Here is a 24,454-nt window from a genome sequence, read left to right as displayed (position 1 = left end):
CGAATGTCACTTTGCTATTTAAAATTCCACCTCCTTACCCCTTTTCTCCTAAACGCTCCTTATTTCTCTCTACACTTTATTTTTATCCATGGTACTTATTATCATCTGACATACTTTATATCTTATTCATTGTAAGCTCCATGAGGACAAAAACTTTGGTCTGTTTTGTTTTTTCCACTGCTGTATCCCTAGTACCTAGAACATAACTTGGCACAGAATAATCAATCAATATTTATTGCATGAATGAATAATCAAGATAGGTTTCAAATAACTAAACCTAGCATACACTTTTTGACATTCCAGAGACTTTAAAGAAGGGCAGTGATGATCCTTCCATATTCTAGTCCTATGAGTCCTCCTTACCTTTCTCCTCCATTCCTTTGGTATTCCTGTGGACAACCTGGCAACTGCCTTGAGAGCATCATACCACTAGGAACAAAGAAGAAATCTTGGGAAGTGATCACGTTGACGAAGATGAGCACTTTTCAATCTTTTTCCCTTTTCAATCTTGACATTCACAGTGTATGTTGAAATTTGCACAGCATGATGGAGAAAACAATCAAAGCTTCTTTCAGACAGACGTGATCAGTCCATGGCTATTACGGTGCCACATCCCACCCCTTGGGCACCCTTAACACATCTGTGACCCCTTTGCAGTACACATAAAATGGTTGGGAAGCTCTGGTTAATAAGCCGAAACACATTATGGGGTTCACAGTAATAGACATTATGGTACAGGTGTGAAATTTATTAATTTTAAAACTTTTTCACACATGTACCATTAATAGAAAGTGCAAAATTTTTCATTGCAAATATAAACCAGGCCACTTGTAGCTCAAAAGCTACTTTATCTGAAATACTTTTGAAGTGAGTCATCTTCATATGCATATCAAAGAACACATTATTCCCACTTTGAGAATATATCCTAATGTACCCTGTTGGTACCCCCAAAAGAAGAGTGTTTCAAAACCAAAGTTACCTGCTGAAAACCATTTTGACCTAAAGATGGCTCAAGAGTGAATTTCAACTTTGTATCAACTCCTGAAAGAAAAATACACACATAGATGTTATTTTGGGAGACTATAACAAGTTATATCAAAAATACAAGTAAAAGCTTGATTCTACTGAATCATCACAAATTTTTTAAAAGTATATATTTTTACTAAATTTTAGTCTATTTTACTAAAAGGTAAGTATATTGATTATTAAAATAGGAAAATACCCTACAGCAATAGAATATGCCTTACTACATATGATGGTGGTTTACATAGATGCCTGGAGTACCACAAAAAACAAAAACAAAAAATGACACCACAGGCTTGGAGTCACACAGTCCTCCATTCAACTTGGTTCCTAGGCTGAAACAATTTACCTAACCTATCTCAGTCTCAATTCCTTTTCTTCTTTTTAAGAGATAGAGTCTCAGTATATCACCCAGGCTGAAGTACAGTGGCTGTTCACAGGCACAATCATAGCACACTGCAGCCTTGAACTCTGGGGCTCAAGTGATCCTCCCACCTCAGCCCCCCGAACAGCTCAGATTACAGGCACATGCTATCACGCCCAGTTAATTTTTGTATTTTTGGTAGAGACAGGGTTTCATCATGTTGGCCAGGCTGGTCTCAAACTCCTGACCTCAAGCGATTCCACCTGCTCAACCTCCTAAAATGCTAGGATTACAGGCACAAGCCACTGCACCAGGCCGCATTCTTTTAAAGGAATTATTGCTCAAAAGTTTAAGGACTAAGAAATGCCAAATGTTATCAATAACATTGAGTTTTACAAATTGCAAAAGTCAAATGATGGCATTTTTGTTTCTAAGATTGTTGATTGCAGATGAGGTGTACTGAAAACTTCTCCACAACTTCCACTTCTTAGGGGTTGGTATGAATATGAGCAATCTTCAGAATCATCAGAATTTATGAAATAATAGTAAGTAATCAAGTAGACTGGTCTTTTTAAATATATATATACATGGAGTCAAGAAGCTGGAAAGAGATGTATCTGATTTTTGCAAGCCCATGACAATATGCAGATGTTCTTGGAATCCTGGAAGAGCGCTGTAAATGTATGAGCTGGGTCCTAGGTTTCCAAAGTAAGCTGTGGTAGAGAATCTCAGGCATCTAGTCAATGCCTTGATATTTCTTTTCAAAGCTTCAGGGCCATGCCATACACTGCCTGGATGGATAAGATTTTTTTCTCCGAAGGAATATTAAGTACCCCATGGATCCGCCTCTCTCTGAAGTAGTTTAAACGAAGTCCTGCCCAAAGGTAGAACAGCGGTACAATGGCCACAAGAATGTTTCCAGCCCTAGCGCACACTTTAAGGCACTCAGAAAGGAGACCTTGATGTGAGGTTGCTGTCCAGACTCGGGGTGCTGAATGGAGAAGCATATAATCATGACGTTTGCTTTATAACAAAGACCAAGAAATTCAGTCTTGCGCTGACTTACTCTTGCAGCACTAAAAGGATTCCCTGTGTGTCTGACCAAATATGCTCCTCTGACTTTTCCAGGGCACCTGCTGAGTATCATGCCGATTGCCTTCCCACAGTGAAATCCAGCGGGAGTTAGTTGGCTAAAACAACAATTATCCTCTCATGATCAAAAATGAGCAAGAGGATTTAACTGAAACTGATGATTCGCCGCTTGCATGCAAAGGCTTAAACCAGGTCACTTTCACCCCTCTTTTCTTCTAACAGAATAAGGGCAGAGAGAAGGTTTATGTTTCATCTGATAATCACAGCTGTTCTGGATTCAGAAATACAAAACACTTTTAACGTGGGAAGGAAATTTTTTAAAAAGAATTAGAAGAGGTAAAGGAAGATGGTGAATAAATACGACAGCCTCTGCAACTAGACACTTCCTAGGGGAGAAAAACAAAGAAACCACGAGGTTGGGAAAGGCAGTGCCGCATCCCCCGCCTTTGGGTTTCGGTGCCTCCATTCTCCTGCGGCTCTATAGCAGGTCCCGAAGGCGCTAGGGGGCGGGGTCCGGGGACCTTGAACCTGCCTGGAGCCCAGCCGGTGCCACTCCAGGGGACAGGTGAGCGCCACGCACCAATGAGAGTACAGCCAACACCCTCTGCAGCCACTCCTTGCTAGAAACCTCCATTCCCAGGAACCCGCGCTAGGGCCGGGCTCTTAAAATCCCAGGGAGGGATGCTGGGTGACGGAGCCGACGCGGAGTTATGCAGCCTGGAGAAGCAAGGAGCGGTAAACACAGGCTGACGGCTGGGAGGGCCTTGCCTAGCACAGCCAGGCTCGCTCCCGGACCTCACCTATGAAAAGGATCTCCTGCTGCTCCCCACCCGCACTCACAAATTACAGGCTCCTTTTCGAGCTGACCCCAGCACTCATGCGGCAGGAAAATACACCCGATTTTGCCTTTGCAGCCACTGCCTTCCCCCTCCGACCTCCAGTGTCAAACCTGTCTCTCTCCACCCACACACACCTCTCGCAAGGTCTGGCTTCCTGCGAGCCCGGAGCACAATAGGTGGTGCGGCCTCTGATAGCCCGGGCAGCCACTCGCACTTCCCCGCCACACGGAGAAGACCGAGCGCATAGGCCGCAGGGTGGGGGTTCTCGGGCAGCAGGTGGAAGCGGCAGGTTCTCAGCGCCTGGGGAGGCCGTTGCCCCAACCAGGCCCCCGTCTGCGCTCTGCCCTACCAGCTCGATCGCGCCCCGCAGGTGCCAATGCGGTGCCCAGCACCGGGTGGCACGCGGATCTTCCCCGGCCTATTTGGAGTCAGGCTAAAGCAGAAGCGCGGGCAGTCCCGGCGCTACTTTCCAGCGCCCCATCTGCAGCCCCGGGTCCTCACCCGGCTCCAGGGTGCAGAGCAGCCGGGGCGCGGTCCGGGAAATGCAGCTGCGCTTCTTGAGCACATTGCTCAGGATGGTGCCCACGCCGCCGCCCTGCCGCTTCAGGCATCTTCCTCCGCGCCTCAGAGAGCCGGTCAGCTTGTCCTGCCGCATCCGGGAGCGCCCCGGGCTCCGGCGCGACCTGCCTCGGTCCCCGCTGCCCCACCGGCTGAGCGGATGCGCTCTCAGGGTTGGGTGAGTGCGATCCGCTCTCCGCGGCTGACCGGGCCCTGGGAAAAAGGAGAGTGCGGCCGGTGCTGGAGGGTCACCGAGACTTGAGGGTCACCGCGGGAGCCGCCGAGCGCAGGGAAGCCAGTGGGCATCTGCAGTGCGGAGCCTGCAAGGCTGAGGCAGGAGATCGCAGGAGGCGGGGAGGGCGGGAGCCAGCGAGCGCGCGGGAGACAGAGGCGGCGCGCCCGCCCCCAATCCCAGCACCGCCGTGCGCAGGCGGGGAGGCCCCAGCTCCCCCACGCCCGGGAGTGACAGAGCCAGGCAGCTGGTGGGCGAGCAACTGCGTTAGGAGACCAAAAGCAGAGAGAGAGAGGTCTGCGCTTCTCCCAGATATGGGAGGGAATGGAGGGAGTAACGAGGGGCGTCAGCCTCAGGGGCAGAACACCAGCAAGGGCAAGCGTCCCCTACTCCCTCTTCCGAGCAGCCTCGGAAGGGACTGTGATCTGACCGCAGGCGGCGAAGCACACGCTTCAGCACGAATTGCGTTGAATTATTTCCTGACATCTTAGAGAGGCGCGGAAAAAATGAAGAAAAAAAAAAAAGATTGGTAAAATGGGCTTCTAGAAAAAAAGTGTTCCTTTTAAAAAGTAATAGTCCTCATCTCTCCAGCCACACTTCAGTAGTTCTGAACTACTGGCCATCGTTACGGTTAAAAAGAAGAAGAAAAGGCATTCTCAAACGTCAATATTCACTAATGGAATATTTACCATAAAAATGGATGAAAGAAAGGGTCTGGAGGGGATATAAAGATATTTGTGTTTGCTAATATTTATAAAAAGAGACACTAGCTGGATAAACCAAAAACTTGTATGGGAGAGGGAACACTGTAGAGGAAACAAGAATGGAAAACCGAGTCCTCTCTTGATGTGCCTTCTGTAGTTTTAGCTCTGGAATAGCATTATATTAATAATATTAACAAATTGAATTAAAAAAAAAAAAAAACAGGCATGATGGAGCATGCCTATAGTCCCAGCTACTTGGCAGGATGAGGTGGGAAAATTGCTTAGGCCCAAGAGTTTGAGGCCACCTTGGGCAACATAGCAAGGCCCCATGTCTTAAAAAGAAAACATAAAAATAAATTTTGAAAATACATAAAATAGACCAGGCACGGTGCTCACACTTGTGACTTTTCTTTTTTTCTTTTCTTTTCTCTTTTTTTTTTTTTAACCAGAATCATGGCTAATAGTTCGGAACTACTGAAGTCTGACTGGAGAGATGAGGAACCATTACTTTTTGAAACTGCTTGAAATAGGAAGGCTTTTTTTCTGGAAGCCTGGAAGATGCCTTGATACCAGGAGTTCAAAGCTGCAGTGAGCTATGATTGCACCCCCGAATTCCAGCCTGAGCAACAGATCTAGCCCCTGACTACAAATGAATAAATGAATGAATCATTTTTAAATTGTAAAATAAAACTCTAACAATTGAAAATTAATGGAAACCAGTCAACCCGGACTATCCCACTGATAGCATATGAACACAGAAAAAATAATTATTTTAAGTTGACATAGAACACAATATTATGACTCTACATCAACAGTGATACATATTCCCAGAGCAAATAAAAAGGCAAAGAAATCTTACATTTCATTCAGTAGTATTCTTATTAATAATATTCCTATTATTTCTTAAATTCTTATATCCACTACAGGATAAAGCACATATATAATTACGCTAACATCAAATGGAGCCAAGATGTTTTCAATGTAATAGAAAATATAAGTGTGCAACAAAAGTAAGTTTTCTTTAAAATACAGTAATATATTTATATGGGAAACACTAGTATGAACTCATTTTTTTTCTTTTCAAAAAAAATACATATGGCTAAGCACAGTGGCTCACGCCTGTAATCCCAACACTTTGGGAGGCCAAGGTGGGCGGATCACAAGGTCAGGAGTTCAAGACCAGCCTGGCCAATATGGTGAAACCTCATCTCTACCAAAAATACAAAAATTAGCCAGGCATGGTGGCAGGCACCTGTAGTCCCAGCTACTCAGAAGGCTGAGGCAGTAGAATTGCCTGAACCTGGGAGGCAGAGGTTACAGTGAGCTGAGATTGTGCCATTGCACTCCAGCCTAGGTGACAGAGCAAGACTCCGTCTCAAAAAAAAAAAAAAAAAAATACATCCATTGCATAGGTTTAGAAGGACAACTCAGCAGCAATAAACACCCTCTTCACCCAGGTTACGGTCACTAAAAACCATTCCCCACTCAAAGGAACTAAGGCTCCTTTGAGGAGTGACTGATTTCAGGTTCAGGTCAGAAAAAATACAAGAACACCCTGAAACAATTTGATTACCTCAAAAAGAAAGGAAATGCTCCACAATTAATGGGGTCACATCAAAAGGACACAACAGTCCCATAAACGGGCTCCTTCCTGTTGGCCAAAGATGAAACAATTTGAACTTGAAAAACAATGTTGCTAAGCCTGGACAACATGGTGAAACCCCATCTCTACAAAAAAAAAAAAAAAAAAAAGAGCTACAAAAATTAGCTGGGCATGATGGCATACACCTGTAGTCCCAGCTACTCAGGAGGCTGAGGTGGGAGGATCACCTGAGGCCAGGGAGGTCAAGGCTGCAATGAGCCATTATCGCACCACTGCACTCCAACCTGGGTAACAGTGAGACACGACCTCAGAAATAAAAACAAAGACAAAAAACAGTTGCTGGGTCAGGCATTGTGGCTCAGGCCTGTAATCCCAGTGCTTCAGGAGGCCAAGGTGGGACAATTGCTTGAGGCCACTAGTTCAAGACTAGTCTGGGCAAAAGAGCAAGATGCTATTTCTGCAAAAATAAAATAAATTAGCCAAGTGTGGTAGTATATGCCTGTAGTCCTAGCTAATTGAGAGGCTGAGGCAGGAGAATCATTTGAACCCAGGAATTCAAGGTTATAGTTAGCTATGATGGACCAATGCACTCCAGCCTGGGTGACAGAGCAAGACCCTGTATCAAAAGAAAAAAAAATGGCTGCTATTAATTGAAAAAATATTGAATATTTTTAAATGCCTTTATAATGATAGTCTAAACAAGCCAGAAAATGAAGGCATTTCTATGACTCTGACACACTGATTTTATAACCATTGTAATCATTACATTCCAGGCTTAGTGAAGCATCCCCAGAATTTAGGGACAATGTCAGAAATGGTGCAACCCTAAGAATGAACTGAATAAGAATCTGTTAAAAATGAGATCCATCTGCAAAAGTAAAGCAAGTTAATAAAGGACACACAAGCTATTCAGCTGTAGCTGCCTGGCAGAAGTAAAGATGCTTTAAAAAGGGCAGTACTCTTTGAAAAGGCATCACTTTAGAAAATGAAGTCATTGTTTAACCTGGTCATCACTAATTGCTTGGCTTAGATTTCCCAACCTTTTGCTGCGAGCTCAGGTACAGAAATGTATCCTCCATCAACCATCAACTTTTTATACTTTTGGCACATGTTTATATCCTTCAGCTTTCTATTAATTTTAATAAGACATTCATTGGCTGTTGCAGCCTATTTCAGCTGTACTGAGAACAATAGGAAGAGGTCTGATGTTTCCCTTTGCCCAGTATTTTAGAGGGCACAATATACCCTGGGGCTGAAGATGGTAATAAACACCCTAAGTCAAAGAGAGGGAACTGACAGGAGAGGGAAAATCCAGGAAGACAAGCTGGTAATTGCATGCGCAGTCTCATCTTCCAGACCTCTCATCTGCTCAAACCTTAGAGGGTTTTGTGTCCTATTTTAACAAGAGAGGTTATTCATGCTCAGTTTCCAGCACTAGGCAAGCCAAGAGGAGAAGCAATCAGCTCTGCTCTACAACACTGTCTCTGGAATGGAGAGGAGGATGTCCTGCCTCTGGGGCTGTGACATATGCCACTCAGGCCATCCAACTCCTTTTGGCTCTGACATCATGCTCACCAAGAAAACTTTGGATTGTCATTTGATTTCCAATATAGACTCTGCTGCAGTAGAGAGAATATACTGACCAGTTAATAGCAGTCAATACCCCTGAGTTTACTCAGCACTCAGTAACCTGAAGATACCAATTTTTGGACTGCTAAAAGGTGACATCTAGGCTCGAGGCTGTCAACTCACCCATGTATCATGACTGATAAAAAGACATCTCTTTAGATTCTTCTTTAGTTATAATACTTTTCCTACTGTAGTGACAGCAGCTTGTTGGCTTACAAAAGAAACATTCCATTTCACCTCTTTAAGATCTATTACAAGGGAAATCTAAGTCTGTTTCTAAAATAAAATTTAAGAGTTTCTGCTATTATGGCAATAAGTAGCAAAGGAATTAGACAATATTATTTTGTTTACATCGGAGAGGAAAGTCAGGAATGCCAACTTTTATAGCAAACAGATAATTAAATGAGCACTAAAACACAATACTCTAAAAGCAGCCATGGCACAGGCCTAGTATTATGTTGATTGTGTGACTCACAAATTCTTATTTCATGTCTGGAATACTGTTTTCCAAACGTGAAAGCTGTCATCTAAAGTCAACTTACAGGGAACTCAAGCCAGCATGGACTTTGCCTGAGAATCTCAAGAGCCAGGCCAATTTACCATCATTCTTTACTATATCAAGATATCTTTACTAATCAAATAATATCAGTGAATTCACATTTGGGCAAATTATACACTGCCATGGTCTAGAGTGGTTATGACTTACGCTGAATTTAGGGGAAGGCAGGCTCAATGAACACTTTGGCTTGGATGAGATAATGTTATTTGGATTGCTAAAGAAAATGAAGGCTTTGAGGAAATGCCCCAAGTGTCTCAGAGCTGATAACCTGGGGACACAGCCCACAGATGTGAGCACCCAGACTGAACAAAAAAAATTATGAACGATTTGGCATACCCTGCATCTTCAGGCCTACATTCTGGGACTGAGGTTTCCTTAAGAGCGAACTTCTCCTTTAATGGGAGAAGGAGAAAGAAGTCAGAAAGAAAAGAAAGCCCAACACAAGGAATAAAAACTACATCCCAAGGGGCTTCCAGAGGGAAGTGGGTCTAAGACTTGTGATTTCCTAATGCTGCTATCTTTCATTTAACAGCAAAGTCTTAAAATAAAAAGTGCCTACGTGCTTATCTTCAGGGACTGACAATTACCAAGAAAAAAAGCCCTGGAAGCCTGCTGTGAGACGAGGCAGACCACAGGGAGCCAGCCTGCTCTGGGGAAGTGGGCCTGACTGAACTCATCTGTACAGCTGCGGAGTTCCCTGGCAAGTGCTCATGAGCACACAGCTGAGCATTGGAGGAGATCTCACCAGACCACCAGATCTAGTGCTGTCTACCATTGGGCAGGAGATGGGGACATTTTGCACCCGTGATGATAAAAAGAGTGGGGGTCTGGTGGCATAAAAGCCACTCTTCCTCCTCTCTCCTCATTCCACAGTTTTTGAGTGTACATGAACAGCTCCTGAATAGTGAAAGTGGCATCTCCTAAATGGACAAATCTGTGCCCAGTTCTGTAAGAAGTTAACACTTTTCCTCAGACCTACCAAAAGTAGGGACTTCATAAGTAGTTTCTTCAAGGCCGAGGGCGGTGGCTCACATCTGTAATCTCAGCACTTTGGGAGGCCGAGGCAGGCAGATCACAGGGTCAGGAGTTTGAGACCAGCCTGGCCAACATGGTGAAACACTCTCTCTACTAAAAATATAAAAATTAGCCGGGTGTGGTGATGACACCTGTAATCCCAGCTACTTGGGAGGCTGAGGGAGGAGAATCGCTTGAACCTGGGAGGTGGAGATTGCAGTGAGCCAATATTGCATCAGTGCACTCCAGCCTGGTGACAGAGCGAGACTCCATCTCAAAAAAAAAAAAAAGTAGTTTCCTCATTATCCAAGGCAGAGCTCATAAACAGATTCCCCCTCATGACAGAGACACAGGGGTAGGGCAGCAGAAGGAAATTGAGGGGAAAGAAAAAACTTTACAATTATCCAACAGATCACATTACATACACTGGACATTTTCTATTCATATGATTTTCTTCTTTTAGTCATAAAAAATAATTTCTCTATTTAAATACAGGCACCTTTTAAGACAATAAGGTGTAGCTTTTGTATTTTGTTAATTTTAGAGAAAGGACTCTGTCAAGCATGGACAAAGAGGCTTTAAAATTCCAACACCAAATCACACTCAGAATGTCATATGGAAATGTACTTAAAACTGCTGCCGGATCCATGTAACCTCAGATGCATAACTAACCAGAGATTTTAAAAATCATATTATTATTCTTGTCCTAGTATTTCCTGTGAAGTGTTTCCTTGCTTCAAAATCACCGAAACTACTACTTGAGCTAGATTGATATTGACCATATAAAGACATCTTTATATTTCTTTTCTTCATTGATTTATTCATTAAAAAAATTACTACTACTTGAGCTAGATTGATATTGACCATATAAAGACATCTTTATATTTCTTTTCTTCATTGATTTATTCATTAAAAAAATTATTAATCAGATGCTGTGGGGCAAGGCACTGTACTAAGACCTATAAGAGATAAAATGATGAACACAGTACGTACTCTACCTTCAAGGAGTTTACAGTTTACTGAGTGAGTAGTGACAAGGACTGTGTGAAAGGTCCTTTAAAATACTATGTGAATAACTGGAGAGATACCATTCTGCTACCTCTTAGATATCATATATGTTGCAATGTTTTCCCAGAGCTCCATTTCATTGAGCTGCTAAATTTCGCCTGAAAACAGGCCAAGGACAAATTTCATGCATGCTTTTTTTTTTGAGACGGAGTTTTGCTCTAGGTGCTCAGGCTGAAGTGCAATGGTGCAATCTTGGCTCACCACAGCCTCCGCCTCCCAGGTTCAAGCAATTCTCCTGCCTCAGCCTCCTGAGCAGTTGGGATTACAGGCGCCCGCCACCACCCAGCTAATTTTCTATTTTTAGTAGAGACAGGGTTTCTCCATGTTGGTCAGGCTGGTCTCAAACTCCTGACCTCAGGTGATCCACCCGCCTCACCCTCCCAAAGTGCTGAGATTATATCCTCCTGTATGCTCTTCTTACAGTTGTGGTATTCACCTGTTTACTTCTACATCAGGAATACAACTGGAAGACTCACACTCATCACTGCAGAAGATGAAATCGTTGTTTAACCTGGTCATGATGAACCACTTAGCTTGGATTCCCCAACCTTACACCAAGACATTCTAAGATTCTTTTTTTTTTCTTTTGAAGCCGAGTATCGCTCTGTTGCTCAGGCTGGAATGTAGTGGTGGGATCTCGGCTCACTGCAATCTCCACCTCCCAGGTTCAAGTGATTCTCATGCCTCAGACTCTCAAGTAGCTGGAATTACAGGCACACACCACCATGCCTGGTTAATTTTTGTATTTTCAGTAGAGATGGGGTTTCACCATTTACCCAGGCTGGTCTCAAACTCCTGACCTCAAATGATCTGCCCACCTCAAACTTCCAAAGTGCTGGGATTACAGGCATAAGCCACATCCCAGGTGCTAAGATTCTTTGACCCCATTGAGGAGAGGTATGAAAGGAGAGGGTTCTCATATCTGTTGAAGTAGATTCATTTGGCTTAGAAATATGTGTCCCTAGACAGAAGAAGAGTGATGACTTTGAATGTCATATGCTTAATTTTGGTGGTGAGAAGAGAGAAGTACTGGGAAGAGGAGAGAGATTAGAATCAATAGTAATGTTGGCTTGGCAGGCCTGGAAGCCTTCACTCTCCAGGCTGAGCTCATTCAGAAGAAACGATGTAGAACATGTGGGCCAATCGGGAGACGTCTGAAGGGACGCAGGTCATCACCCCCCTTGAGACCTTCCAGGAGGCAATGCGGCAGACAAAGGTTAGAATTCCGATGCCAGTACTTGCTCCCTCTATGTCCTTGAGCAAGTTACTTAATGTCTGGGTTTCAGTTTCCTCATCTTTAGAATGAATGATATTTGAGTTACTGTGAGAATTAAATGACATAATGAAAGTCATGGCACAAAGCAGGTGCTCAATACTGTCCTTTTATCAGTGTTTGTTGTTGCTGTACTAGAGGCTAAAATGGTGCTGTGAGCAGTCATTCCAGAGGTCTTTCCAGCACAGGACCCAGGCCCTGACCCACAGAGTGAGTCTGACTCACCAGGACACCCCACTGAGGTCCTCATCGCATAATCCTCTGGTACCCTCACTCACTTGGTAGAAACTGTGAAATTAGTTTCGTGTTTGCTCCAAAGGGCTATGTTAGAACTGCTAAGTGGGAACTGTGATGAGGCAGATGTCGACAAAATTTCAGAATGCTCTGTTGGGCAGGGTGGCTCACACCTGTAGTCCCAGCCACTCGGGAAGCTGAGGCAGGAGGATCACGTGACAGCCTAGGTAGGATTTCAGGGCTGCAGTGTGCCATGATCACGCTACTGTACTCCAGCCTGGGTGACAGAGCGACACCCTGATGAAAGAAAGAAAGGAGACAGAGAGAGAGAGAGAGAGAGAGAGAGAGAGAGAGAGAGAGAGAGAGAGACAGAGGAGGAGGGGAGGGAAGGGGAGGAGGGAAAAGAAGAATGCTGTAACTGTAATATAAAATCCAGCCTCAGGAGATCATAAATGTCCTCTCCTTTGGAGTTCTCAGGCAAAGGCTGCAAGCTCAGCAGTCAGGGGTGCTGTGAAAGAATATTTAAAATGAGGTGAGGCTGGACTAGCAATACCAGTAGAGCAGATTCCAACCCTAGAATTCTCTGAGACCAATTTAACTGATATTCAGAGAGTCTTATTACTCTATTAAAATTCTCAATCCAGTATAAATGTTGGCTAACTGCAATGTTTAGACAATAGCTTGAGTTGTTATGTTGTCAGATAAACTGAAATTTAAGCAAAGAAATCCTTTTAGTGTCAGTCTTCATTAAGAATATTTCTAACATGTATTACACTCTATTGACTTAAAAAGAGTATTCTGGATCCAGGTGCTGGGGCTCACACCTGTAATTCCAGCACTTTGAGAGGCCAAGGCAGGCAGATCACCTGAGGTCAGGAGTTTGACACCAGCCTGGCCAACATGGTGAAACCCCATCTCCACTAAAAATAAAAAAAATTAGCCAGGTGTGGTGGTGCATGCCTGTAATCCCACTACTTGGAAGGCTAAGGCACAAGAATTGCTTGAACTCGAGAGACAGAGGTTGCAGTGAGCCAAGATTGCACCACTGCACACTCCAGCCTGGGCAACAGAGAGAGAGACTCCATCTCAAAAAAAAAAAAGAGTATTCTGAAGAAATCAAATTTTCATGTATTTATTCAGAATCTTAGCCTGGGCAACATGGCAAAATGCTGTCTCTACAAAAAAATAAAAAATAAAAAACTGGCCAGGCTTGGTGGCACATGGCTGTAGTCCCAGCTACTTGGGAGGATCACCTGAGCCAAGGAGGTCAAGGCTGCAGCGAGCTGTGATCATGTCACTATACTGCAGCCTTGGTGACAAAGTGAGATACTGTCTCGAAAAAATTTTTTTTTAAATCTTAAATTATCTTTAGATCGTTCTCCTTAAGAGTCCAGGACAGGTATTAGAAGTTCATGTAATTAAGCTGAGTCCAAGTCATCATCTGCAAGTTTAAAAAATATATTTATGCATGACTGTGTGTGTGCATATATAACTAAATGCTTATGAGTTTTTCATGAATTTATTTCCTTGTGATTTCTCTATGATTACATTTGTTATATTCTAGTGCAATGAGGTACTGCTACAGAAGTCTTATTTTGCAATAAATTTCCAGTTTAATTGTAAAAAAGAAAGTAGAGACTCGAGATTCTTCACAGAACCTCCTTTTGAAAATGTCTTTTTTAATAGCTAAACTTCATAATTGCTGCTTCCACATACACTTTTCTGTTACTGCTTTTTCTAGAAACACCATAAAGTAGCTGAGAATTTTATTTCTTCAAATGAAACTTATTTTCAAGGCAGTTCAAAGAACCAGAAAGAAAAAAATGTGAGCCGAAAAGTCATACTAAGCAGGTTAATTCCCACGAGTAAAACTTAGACCTGTGTAGAGAGAATTGGCATTGTATTTCAAAAGTCAATATTAAAAACTTAACTCAAAAGAAACATTTAATGGAATTATCAAATGTTTTCCCTTACTACGTTCTAAAGATAAAGGGTAACAGAACACTCAGCTGTGGTTGAATTATAGAGGAGTGAATGTAAAGGGATTTCAAATCACGTCAGAATCTACATGAAAAGGAATGCGCATGTCTCCTGAATTACATAGGTGACTGGTATTTCAGGGTAAGAGGAATTTCATGGTATGTCAGTCACTATAGGCCTCAGAATTTCAAAAGGTAGCATATCTGGTGATTTACATTCACTTTATCTTCACCATCATAAATATATTAAGAATCCATCAGTAATAGCAGGCCCTGGTAATGGTCAAATTTATGTCTTGTTTTTGAAAGTCAATCTAAAGTTTTGGTAGTAGAGAAAAACTCCTAAGGAAACAGACAGCTCTTATTAAATATACTTTCTATGTTCTCCTTCTCTTCTAAAAACAGCATAAGGATGGCTATTATACTCATGTACTTAATATAGCAGCACCAGTACCGTTAATTACCACTGTCTTTAGTCTGTGCTTACAACAGAGCATCACTTGGCAGCGCGTCAGCGTGGCCCAATGCCAGCATCAATCAGATACGCAAGCTCCTCAGGAGGACAGATGATATCTTTTTAAAAAATTACCTCGTTTCACTAAATTTTAAACCTTCCTGATACTTGAAAACTAAGTATCCACAGCGTATTTTTTAAAAATTCAAAGTAATTTTCTAGCACAGCGCCTGATACAAACTAGGTTCTCAGTAAATATTTTAATTTTATCCATGGCACATGAAGAATACCAGCTTGGGAAACTGCTGATTTGACATTTTAAAATGGTACCTTCCTAGCCAGGCGTAGAGGCTCATACCTGTCATCTCAGTACTTTGGGAGGCTGAGGCAGGTAGATCACTTGAGAACAGGAGTTTGTAAGACCAGCCTAGCCAACATGGCACAACCCCATCTCTACTAGAAATACAAAAGTTAGCCAGGCATGGTGGCGTGCACCTGTAATCCCAGGTACTCGGTGGCTGAGGCCCAAGAATCACTTGAACCCAGGAGGTGGAGATAGCAGTGGGCCAAGATCAAGCCACCTCACTCCAGCCTGGGTGACAGACCCTATCTCAAAAAAAAAAAAATTACCTTCCTTAACACCTGTGTTCCAGATGGTACACTTCTCCCCACCCCCACACCTGATTCATCCATGCCCTTGTATTATTCATAGGCAGTCTCTTTCCTCTCAATACATCATAAACTCCTCTGAACACAGGAACTAAGTCTTACTCATTGTTGTATCTCTCTCCTCCCCTGCCTGCAGCTAGCATGGGGCTCTGTATACATGTGACAGTCAGCATGAACTTTAAAAAGAAAGAAAATCTCAAGCCTGTAATCCCAGCACTTTGGGAGGCCGAGGCGGGTGGATCACGAGGTCAAGAGATCGAGACCATCCTGGTCAACATGGTGAAACCCCGTCTCTACTAATACAAAAAATTAGCTGGGCACGGTGGCGCGTGCCTGTAATCCCAGCTACTCAGGAGGCTGAGGCAGGAGAATTGCCTGAATCCAGGAGGCGGAGATTGCGGTGAGCCGAGATCGCGCCATTGCGCTCCAGCCTGGGAAACAAGAGCGAAACTCCGTCTCAAAAAAAAAAAAAAAAAAAAAAAAAAAGAAAGAAAATCATGAGCTCATCATGTCAAGAAAGAAGCCATACCATCCCACTCATTAGAAAAAGGACTTTTTATCCAACTACAAGATAAATTAGCAGATGTATTTACAAACGGTTATTTTGACTAAAATTTACACCACGCAATAAAAAATCCGCAAACACTATTCTTAGTCTCCCTGACAAGTTTCCAAAATACATGATGCTCAAATATCACATTTGCTTTACTCAACAGGTGAAAATGCTCTGGAAATTCTAGATATAATGACAGCATAGAATAGAGGCTAAAACGTACAGCTGCCTGGGTTTGAAACCTGGCTCCCAGAGTCAGTGGCTATGTAAACTTGGGTACGTTCATTGTCTCAGTTTGTTCATCCAGAAATTGGGACAGCAAAAGTGACTACTTCATAGGGGTTTTTCTTTTTTTGGTTTTTTGCTGTTTTTTGAGAAGGAGTCTTGCTCTGTCACCAGGCTGGAGTACAGTGGTGCAATCTCGGCTCACTGCCACCTCCGCCTCCCAGGTTCAAGTGATTCTCCTGCCTCAGCCTCCTGAGTAACTGGGACTACAGGCGTGCACCACCACACCCAGCTAATTTTTGTATTTTTAGTAGAGACAGGGTTTCACACCATGTTGAGCATGCTGGTCTCGAACTCCTGACCTTTGATCCACCCACCTCGGCCTCCCAAAATACTAGGATTATAGGTGTGAGCCACCTCGAATAACTTCATAGGGGTTTTTCTAAGAAGCAAATAATATAAGTTAAGCACTTAGCATAGGTTCTGGCACACAATAAGCTCTCTATATAACCTATTTTATCATTAACATATAGTATAAGGCACTTAGAATATTTTGTTTTTGGTTTTTGGCTTTTTTGAGACAGTCTCACTCTGTCACCCAGGCTGGAGTACAGTGGCACAATCTCGGCTCACTGCAACCTCTGCCTCCCAGATTCAAGTGATTCTCCTGCCTCAGGCCCAGTACTGAGTAGCTGGGACTATAGGCATGAGCCACCACACCCAACTGGTTTTTGTATTTTTAGTAGAGACAGGGTTTCACCATGTTGCTCAGGCTGGTCTCAAGTTCCTGGGCTCAAGTGATCTGCCCACCCTGGCTGCCCAAAGTGCTGGGATTACAGGCATGAGCCACCATGCCCAATCCTACAGTATTTTTAAGGATATTTAAATCTACCTTACAACATTTGTCATAGATTAACAAAAATGCCACTAGGTCACCCGAGCTTCTTTGCTCTTTAATTTTGTTACTACCCAATTAGACCTAGAAATTTAATGCAAGACCACAACAGGAAGCCCATAAAAAGAACGCTTGTTTAAATTGACAAATTGCTCCCATTTTTCATCGTCTTGATTTTTTTAACGTTACTTGACAAGAATTAGCTGCAACACAGACACGCTAACCCTTTCCTGCTCTTCATAAATTAATAAAGCCCCAGTATTCATTACCCAGTAGCTACTGGCTTTGCAAGATCACTGCAAGCAAAAAAATCAATCTTTCATAGCAGAGTTTAAGTGACCAATTTTCCTCTCAATCATTCTATTCCTCCAACATCATAGTTTTTAAATAATGCATGCAATTTTCTAAAATTTGAGTCAACCATTTTTTTTTAAGTTTACCAAGTGCAGTCCATCATTTATGAAAAAGGTCTGATCTTGAATACATTTTCATTATTTGTAATATAGATAGGTTTTACAATGTAGTCTACATTCCTACACATATTAACACCAGTTCATCCAGTTGTGGCTTGTAAATATATCCTAGAAGGAGAAACAGCTTGTCCAAAAACAATAATTTTTGTAAGTTTGTTGGTTTACTATGACTATATTTTCTTTTTTTTTTTTTAATTGTACTTTAGGTTCTGGGGTACATGTGCAGATCATGCAGGACTGTTGCATAGATACATACATGGCAAGGTGGTTTGCTGCCTCCATCCCTCCGTCACCTATATCTGGCATTTCTCCCCATGCTATCTCTCCACAACTCCCATCCCCTGCTGTCCCTCCCCTAATTCCCCCCACCAACAGACCCCAGTGTGCGATACTCCCCTCCCTGTGTCCATGTGTTCTCATTGTTCAACACCTGCCTATGAGTGAGAACATTCAGTGTTTGATTTTCTGTTCTTGTGTCAGTTTGATGGTTTCCAGATCCATGTCCCTACAAAGGACACGAACTCATAGTTTTTTATGGCTGCATAGTATTCCATGGTATATATGTGCCACATTTTCCTTGTCCAGTCTATCATTGATGGGCATTTGGGTTGGTTCCAGGTCTTTGCTATTGTAAACAGTGCCACAATGAACATACATGTGCATGTGTCTTTATAATAGAATGATTTATAGTCCTTTGGGTATATACCCAGTAATGGGATTGCTGGGTCAAATGCAATTTCTATTTCTAGATCCTTGAGGAATCACCACACTGTCTTCCACAATGTTTGAACTAATTTATACTTCCACCAACAGTGTAAAAGTGTTCCTCTCTCTCCACATCCTCTCCAGCATCTGTTGTCTCCAGATTTTTTAATGATTGCCATTCTAACTGGCATGAGATGGTATCTCACTGTGGTTTTGATTTGCATTTCTCTAATTACCAGTGATGATGAGTATTTTTTCATATGTTTATTGGCCTCATATATGTTTTCTTTTGAGAAGTGACTGTTCACATCCTTTGCCCACTTTTGAATGGGTTTGTTTTTTTCTGGTAAATGTGTTTTAGTTCTTTGTAGATTCAGGATATCAACCCCTTGTCAGATGGGTAGATTGCAAAAATTTTTTCCCATTCTGTTGGTTGTCAGTTCACTCTAATGACTGTTTCTTTTGCTGTGCAGAAGCTCTGGAGATTAATTAGATCCCATTTGTCTATTTTGGCTTTTGTTGCCAATGCTTTTGGTGTTTTAATCATGAAGTCCTCGCCTATGCCTATGTCCTGAATGGTTTTGCCTAGGTTTTCTTCTAGGGTTCTTACGGTGTTAGGTCTTATGTTTAAGTCTTTAATCCATCTGGAGTTAATTTTAGTGTAAGGTGTCACGAAGGGGTCCAGTTTCTGCTTTCTGCACTTGGCTAGCCAGTTTTCCCAACACCATTTATTAAACAGGGAATCTTTTCCCCATTGCTTGCTTTTGCATGACTATATTTTCTAATGGAGATGTGCAAATATAGGAGGAAGATAACAATAATAACAACGACTGCCATGTGCCAACTGTTTACTGTGGATCAGGCACTGGGCAGGGTGCTTTAATCATTTTATCTTGTTTAGCCCAACAAAGTATATATTATTTCCCAAGAAACAAGAAGTAAAAGGAGGGTGTATGCCTATATCAATAGGGTAATTTTTTGCTAGGCATAGGAAAAAAACAACTAAAGGAACATATAGTCATATAAGTAGTTAATTCTTGGTAGTGAGAATATGGGAAATTATTACATTTTTCATTGTACTTTTCTACTATTTTTATTCTGGAAGGAAAATAAAAACAATGAATAAATGAATGAACAAACTGACCAAGAGGTTAAGTAACTTTTCCAAGGTCATGCAATTCCAAGTGGTAAAGTTGAGATTTGAACCCAGGTCTGTCTCACTTGAAAGCCATACTCTATCTACTAGGTCAATAAAATATAATCAGATATTTTGCATCTTAGCAAGATCAAAACATTTTGGAAGTTCTGAAAGTAGACCTGTTCACAACCCCCATTTATGTTACCAACTGAATGAAATGTCCTTGATTTCCAAAAACTCCTCTTACATTATTTAGCTACTAGTACAAACAAGGTACTGGTAGAAATATCAAAGAAGTGGTAACAACAAGGTCAGCCTAGCACTGCCAGTTAACAAAAAAAAAAAAAAACTAATGATACCAGGGCAAACAGGTGAAGTTCTCAGGTGAGGACTACCAATACTGGCTGTATCTTATATGACACCATCGCTGGACATACAGGAGTCAATTAGGGCACAGAGTGGGATAGGGCTTGGTGAGCACCTCACAGGGCACTCCTTTCTGCATCAACCCACCCTATAACTCATATAGGAGCAATCTGAGCCCCCTCGATGTTTCCTTAGAAACTGCAGACATGATTTGTCCCTAAAATTAATTTGCCAAATGTAAGAAAGGAAAACAGGAAACTAGTTAGTTAGCTGAAAAAGCAACAAATTGAAGACCCTCTCCATAGAGAGAAAATGTTCAATGATGCAGACTCAGTAATTGGTCTTGAATAATTTTTGTGCCATTGTTGTGTTCCCTCTCATGCAGGCAGCAGCTGTCATAATCACTATCTGTGTTAAGATAACTTTTGAGATGATTCGAACAAAATTGTCCAAAGACTTTTTTTAAAAGCTTTAAAAATCTTGCACTATATTACACTCGCTAGAAAAAAAATCTCATTAACTACTTACTGATGTTGACATTTTGATAGAGTGAGTCAACATTTCAGATGTTCCCTTGCCATATGTCTAAGACTTGCATTACAAAATTTGGTGTGTAACTTGATTCCAAATTAACTTTGCTCAAAGGGAAATGTTTAGAATGCCTCCTCCATCCTGCCTGATGCCATCCAGGTGAGTTAGGATGACACAGAGTGAAGCTACGAGGCAGCAAATTTACCTATGGCTGACTCCTCCATGTGGGAAAATTAGATTAGGCCAGTGATGTGGGTTTACCTTCTAGGCTATGGGGTTTCTGGCTTCCTAAAAGAAGGATGCAGTTGAGCAACAAAATAGATTCATAGAGCCTAGAGGAAAAGATTATCAGGAGGGATTCCCAGGAGAAGAAAGTCAAAGGCCATTTGAAAACAATGTTGTCTAGGGTTTGATTCAATAGTTAGCCATTGCCTATTTTCTTCCACGCTACAGCTTCCCTCCATGTTACCCCGAAGCCTTCTGTAAACTGTGTTACATAGCCTTAGGTCGGTAGTACTTTCGTTTGGTTTTGTTGTTGTTGTTTTGTTTTGTTTTGTTGGGATGGTGTCTCACTCTATTACAGGTGTGAGCCACCAGACAATGATTGGGGAGGAACAGAGTAGAGCAAAGAATGAGGCAAAGAGATGGTGCTGTAAGAACAGAGAAAAACACGGAGAAGGAGAATGACCCAAAACACACCACACACGCAGTAAATCCTTCCCCCACCAATCCACCAATATGGGCTGTTGGAAGTGGGAGTTATATTTTGCTATTGGTTGTCTCAAATACCAAAAGTCACTTTTCATTTCTCCGAGACCTTGAGATCACGGGAGGTAGAGTGGGGTGGAGGGAAAGCCATATGGACGAGGGGTAAGGAAGGAGGGCTTCGTGAACTGAGCATGGGAGGGTTGCTGTCAGTGAATCCTCCCTTCTCTAAAAGAGAAGAAATAGCTGCAAAAGTGGAGATAAAGCCACTTTTGATGGAGAGGAAGAGGAGTAGATAGTGAAGAAGAAAGGGGGAAAGAAACACATTCTACCAAAGTTCCCAAACTCCATGAGATAGAGAATTAAATTATAAATCATTTTTCTGGATGGTATTAATAATAAACCATCTGGGGAAAGGATGCTTTAGCTTTTGATCCATGATTAATTAGACTGGATCTGTAGCATTATTGATCCAAAGCCACAAACAAGAGGCAGGGCATGAACTGCACATGCAGAGGGAGCTGGAGACAGTTTTAAGAAAAACATATCAAGATGAAAGCCAGAATGACTGGAACAGGCCAGAAAGCAGATAGATCGAGAAAAATGTTTCAGGATGCAAGCCGTAAAGAATTCAGATTATTAACTACTGGGTGTCTTCCAGGAGGAAAAGAAGTTATTATATGAAAAGGACACTTGGATGCATATGTTAATAGCAGTATAATTTGCAATTGCAAAAATATGGAACCAGCCTAAATGCCCATCAATCAACAAGTAGATAAAGAAAAGCAATATTCCACCATGGAATATTACTCAGCCATAAAAGGAATGAAATAATGGCATTCACAGCAACCTGGATGGAGCTGGAGACCATTATTCTAAGTGAAGTAACTCAGTAATGGAAAACCAAATATCATATGTTCTCCCTTGTAAGTAGGAGCTAAGCTATGAGGACGCAAAGGCATAAGAAAGATATAATGGACTTTGAGGACTTGGCAGAAGAATGGGAGGGGGGCAAAGGATAAAAGACTATACATTGGGTATAGTGTATACTGTTTGGGTGACAGGTACACCAAAATCTCAAAAATCACCACTAAGAACTTATTCATGTAGCTAAAACCACCTGTTCCCCAAAAACTATTTAAATAAAATTCCAAAAAAGAATTCCAGTTATTGGCCAGGTGCAGTGGCTCACGCCTGTAATCACAGCACTCTAGGAGGGCAGATCACGAGGTCAGGAGATCAAGAGCATCCTGGCCAACATGGTGTAACCCCGCCTCTACTAAAAATACAAAAATTAGCTGGGCATGGTGGCACGTGCCTGTAATTCCAGCTACTTAGGAGGCTAACCAGGAGAATCACTTGAACCCAGGAGTTGGAGGTTGCAGTGAGCCGAGATCATGCCACTGCACTCCAGCCTGGCAACAGAGGGAGATTCCAACTCAAATAAATAAAAATAATAAAAATTAAAAAAGAATTCCAGTTATTAGAAGTGTAGTTTTGTGTGGTACTGAATGGACAGCACAAAGACAGTTTAAAAACACAGAGCTATACTATGTTCCTAGTAGCTAAATAGGTGGAAGCAACCCAAATGCCCAATGATGGATGAATGGATGGATGAATGGATGAACAAAATGTGGTAATACATACAATAGGATATTACTCAGCCTTAAATATACATGTTGTAGCTTACCAATGGGGTATTAGTCAGCCTTAAATATACATGTTGTAGCATGGATATTTTACTACATCATATAATCCATGCTACAGCATGGGTGAACCTTGATGACATTATGTTAAGTGAAACAAGCCCATCCAAAAAAGGACAAATACTGAATGGGGGTTGCCAGGGGCTGGGGAGGGAGAGAATGGAAAATTACTGTTTAATGGGTACAGAGTTTCAATTTTGCAAGACGAAAAGAGTTCTGGTGGTGATGAATGCACAGCATGACTGTACCTAATGTCACTGAATTGTACACTAAAAATGGTTCAGATAGCAAAATTTCTATTATATGCATTTTACCACCATAAAAAATAAGAGATACCCTTAGGAAAGCCAGAGAGATGCAAATTGGTTGGCAATTTTTAGTATGTCTCTCTTACAGCAGTATCTTCCAAGGTATAGTTCATCTTGTGGCAGACATTTTGGAGCACCTCCCCTGTGCAAGCAATGTGCTAGACACAGAGCACTGAGACAGGCATAGCACAGTCCAGTGGGAGATGTAGACCAGGAAATAGAGTATTGCAATGCCACATGGCCAGGGTGACCCTGGAAGTAGTAAGCACCTAACTCAGATGATGTGGTCAAAAGAACTTTCCAAAGGGATGGTGCCTCAGCTGAATCCTAAAAATAGAAGTTACTATATAGACGGAGTGCAGAAAAGAGTACCAGGCAGAGGAAACAGCATGTGGCAAGAAGAATGTGATAAACTGTAAGTACTGCATGTAACTCATTCTGCTGGGAGCACAGAGTGGGAAGAAGCCATCTGAGGGAGACAGGAAGGTGGAGAGTCAAACAGCATTCAAGTTTCAACAATGAAATTTATTTTTCTGGCTGGGCATGGTGGCTCATGCTGTGAAATCACAGCACTTTCCAAGACTGAGGCGGGAGCATCACTTGAGGTCAGGAGTTTGAGACTAGCCTGGAAGACATAGGGAGACCTCAGCTCTACAAAAAAATTTTTAAATTAGACAGGGTGGCATGGGCCTGTAGACCCAGCTACTCAGGAGGCTAAGGCAGGAAGATCCCTTCCTTAAGCCAAGGAGTTCAAGGTTACAGTGAGCTATGATTATGCCACTGCATTCCAGCCTAGGCAACAGAGAAAGACTCTGTCTCTAAAAAAGTATTTTTCTGGATGGCAAGTAAACCAGTTGGGAGAAGGATGCTTTAGCTTTGATCCATGATTAGTTTGCTAAAAAGAATGTCACAGATGGCATATTAAGAAAACCAAAGGACAGTGAGTTGAGAGCAAATACAGCACCAACTACCCACGTGACCGAGAGTATCTTTTTTTTCACAGTTGTAAAATACATATAAAGTTTACCATCTTACCCCTTTTGTGTGTACATTCAGTAGTGTTAAGCACTACTCAGTGTTGTACACCCAATCTCCACAACTCTTTTCATCTTGCAAAAGTGAAATTTTATACACATTAAACAACAACTCTCCATTCCTCTCTGTATTAGTCCGTTCTCACGTTGCTATAAGAACTGCCCAATACTGGTTAATTCATAAAGGAAAGAGGTTTAAATGACTCACAGTTCAGCATGGCTGGGGAGACCTCAGGTCTCCCTGAGAATCATGGTGGAAGGAAAGGCAAACACATCCTTCTTCACATGACGGCACAAAGAAGCACCGAGCAAAAGGGGGGAAAACCTTTATAAAGCCATCAGATCTTGCAAGAACTTACTATCACAAGAACAGCATGGGGGAAACCACCCCCAAGATCCAGTCACCTCCCACTGAGTCCCTCCCTCAACACATGGGGATTCTAGGAACTACAATTCAAGATGGGCTTTGGGTGGGGACATAGGCAAACCACATCACTCTCTCTCCCTAGCCCCTGGAAACC

General features: G+C 42.3%; 1 protein-coding gene across 6 annotated transcripts in view; it reads right to left on the bottom strand.

Annotated features, from left to right (window-relative positions):
- Positions 1–24,454, bottom strand: part of TBC1D30 (TBC1 domain family member 30) — a 98,461-nt gene that overhangs the window by 54,368 nt on the left and 19,639 nt on the right. For 2 of the 6 annotated variants that reach the window (XM_012444957.3, XM_012444959.3), the window contains 3 exons: positions 3,820–4,089; positions 980–1,041; positions 364–429 (listed from right to left, as the gene is read on the bottom strand). In XM_012444957.3, the coding sequence (XP_012300380.2) occupies positions 364–429; positions 980–1,041; positions 3,820–3,973 (282 nt within the window). In that variant the 5' untranslated portion in view covers positions 3,974–4,089. Of the gene's footprint in view, positions 1–363; positions 430–979; positions 1,042–3,819; positions 4,090–24,454 lie in introns of those variants that run through there. The other 4 variants (XM_012444955.2, XM_012444958.2, XM_021670232.2 and 1 more) reach the window with 2 other exon arrangements.

The sequence above is a fragment of the Aotus nancymaae genome, unplaced genomic scaffold, assembly GCF_030222135.1.
Source record: "Aotus nancymaae isolate 86718 unplaced genomic scaffold, 86718_ANA_hifiasm-v0.15.2.pri h1tg000016l, whole genome shotgun sequence".
In the NCBI taxonomy this organism is placed as follows: domain Eukaryota; kingdom Metazoa; phylum Chordata; class Mammalia; order Primates; family Aotidae; genus Aotus; species Aotus nancymaae.
The sequence above is the reverse complement of the archived record's forward strand: the minus strand, read 5'-3'. Positions and strand labels throughout refer to the sequence as shown.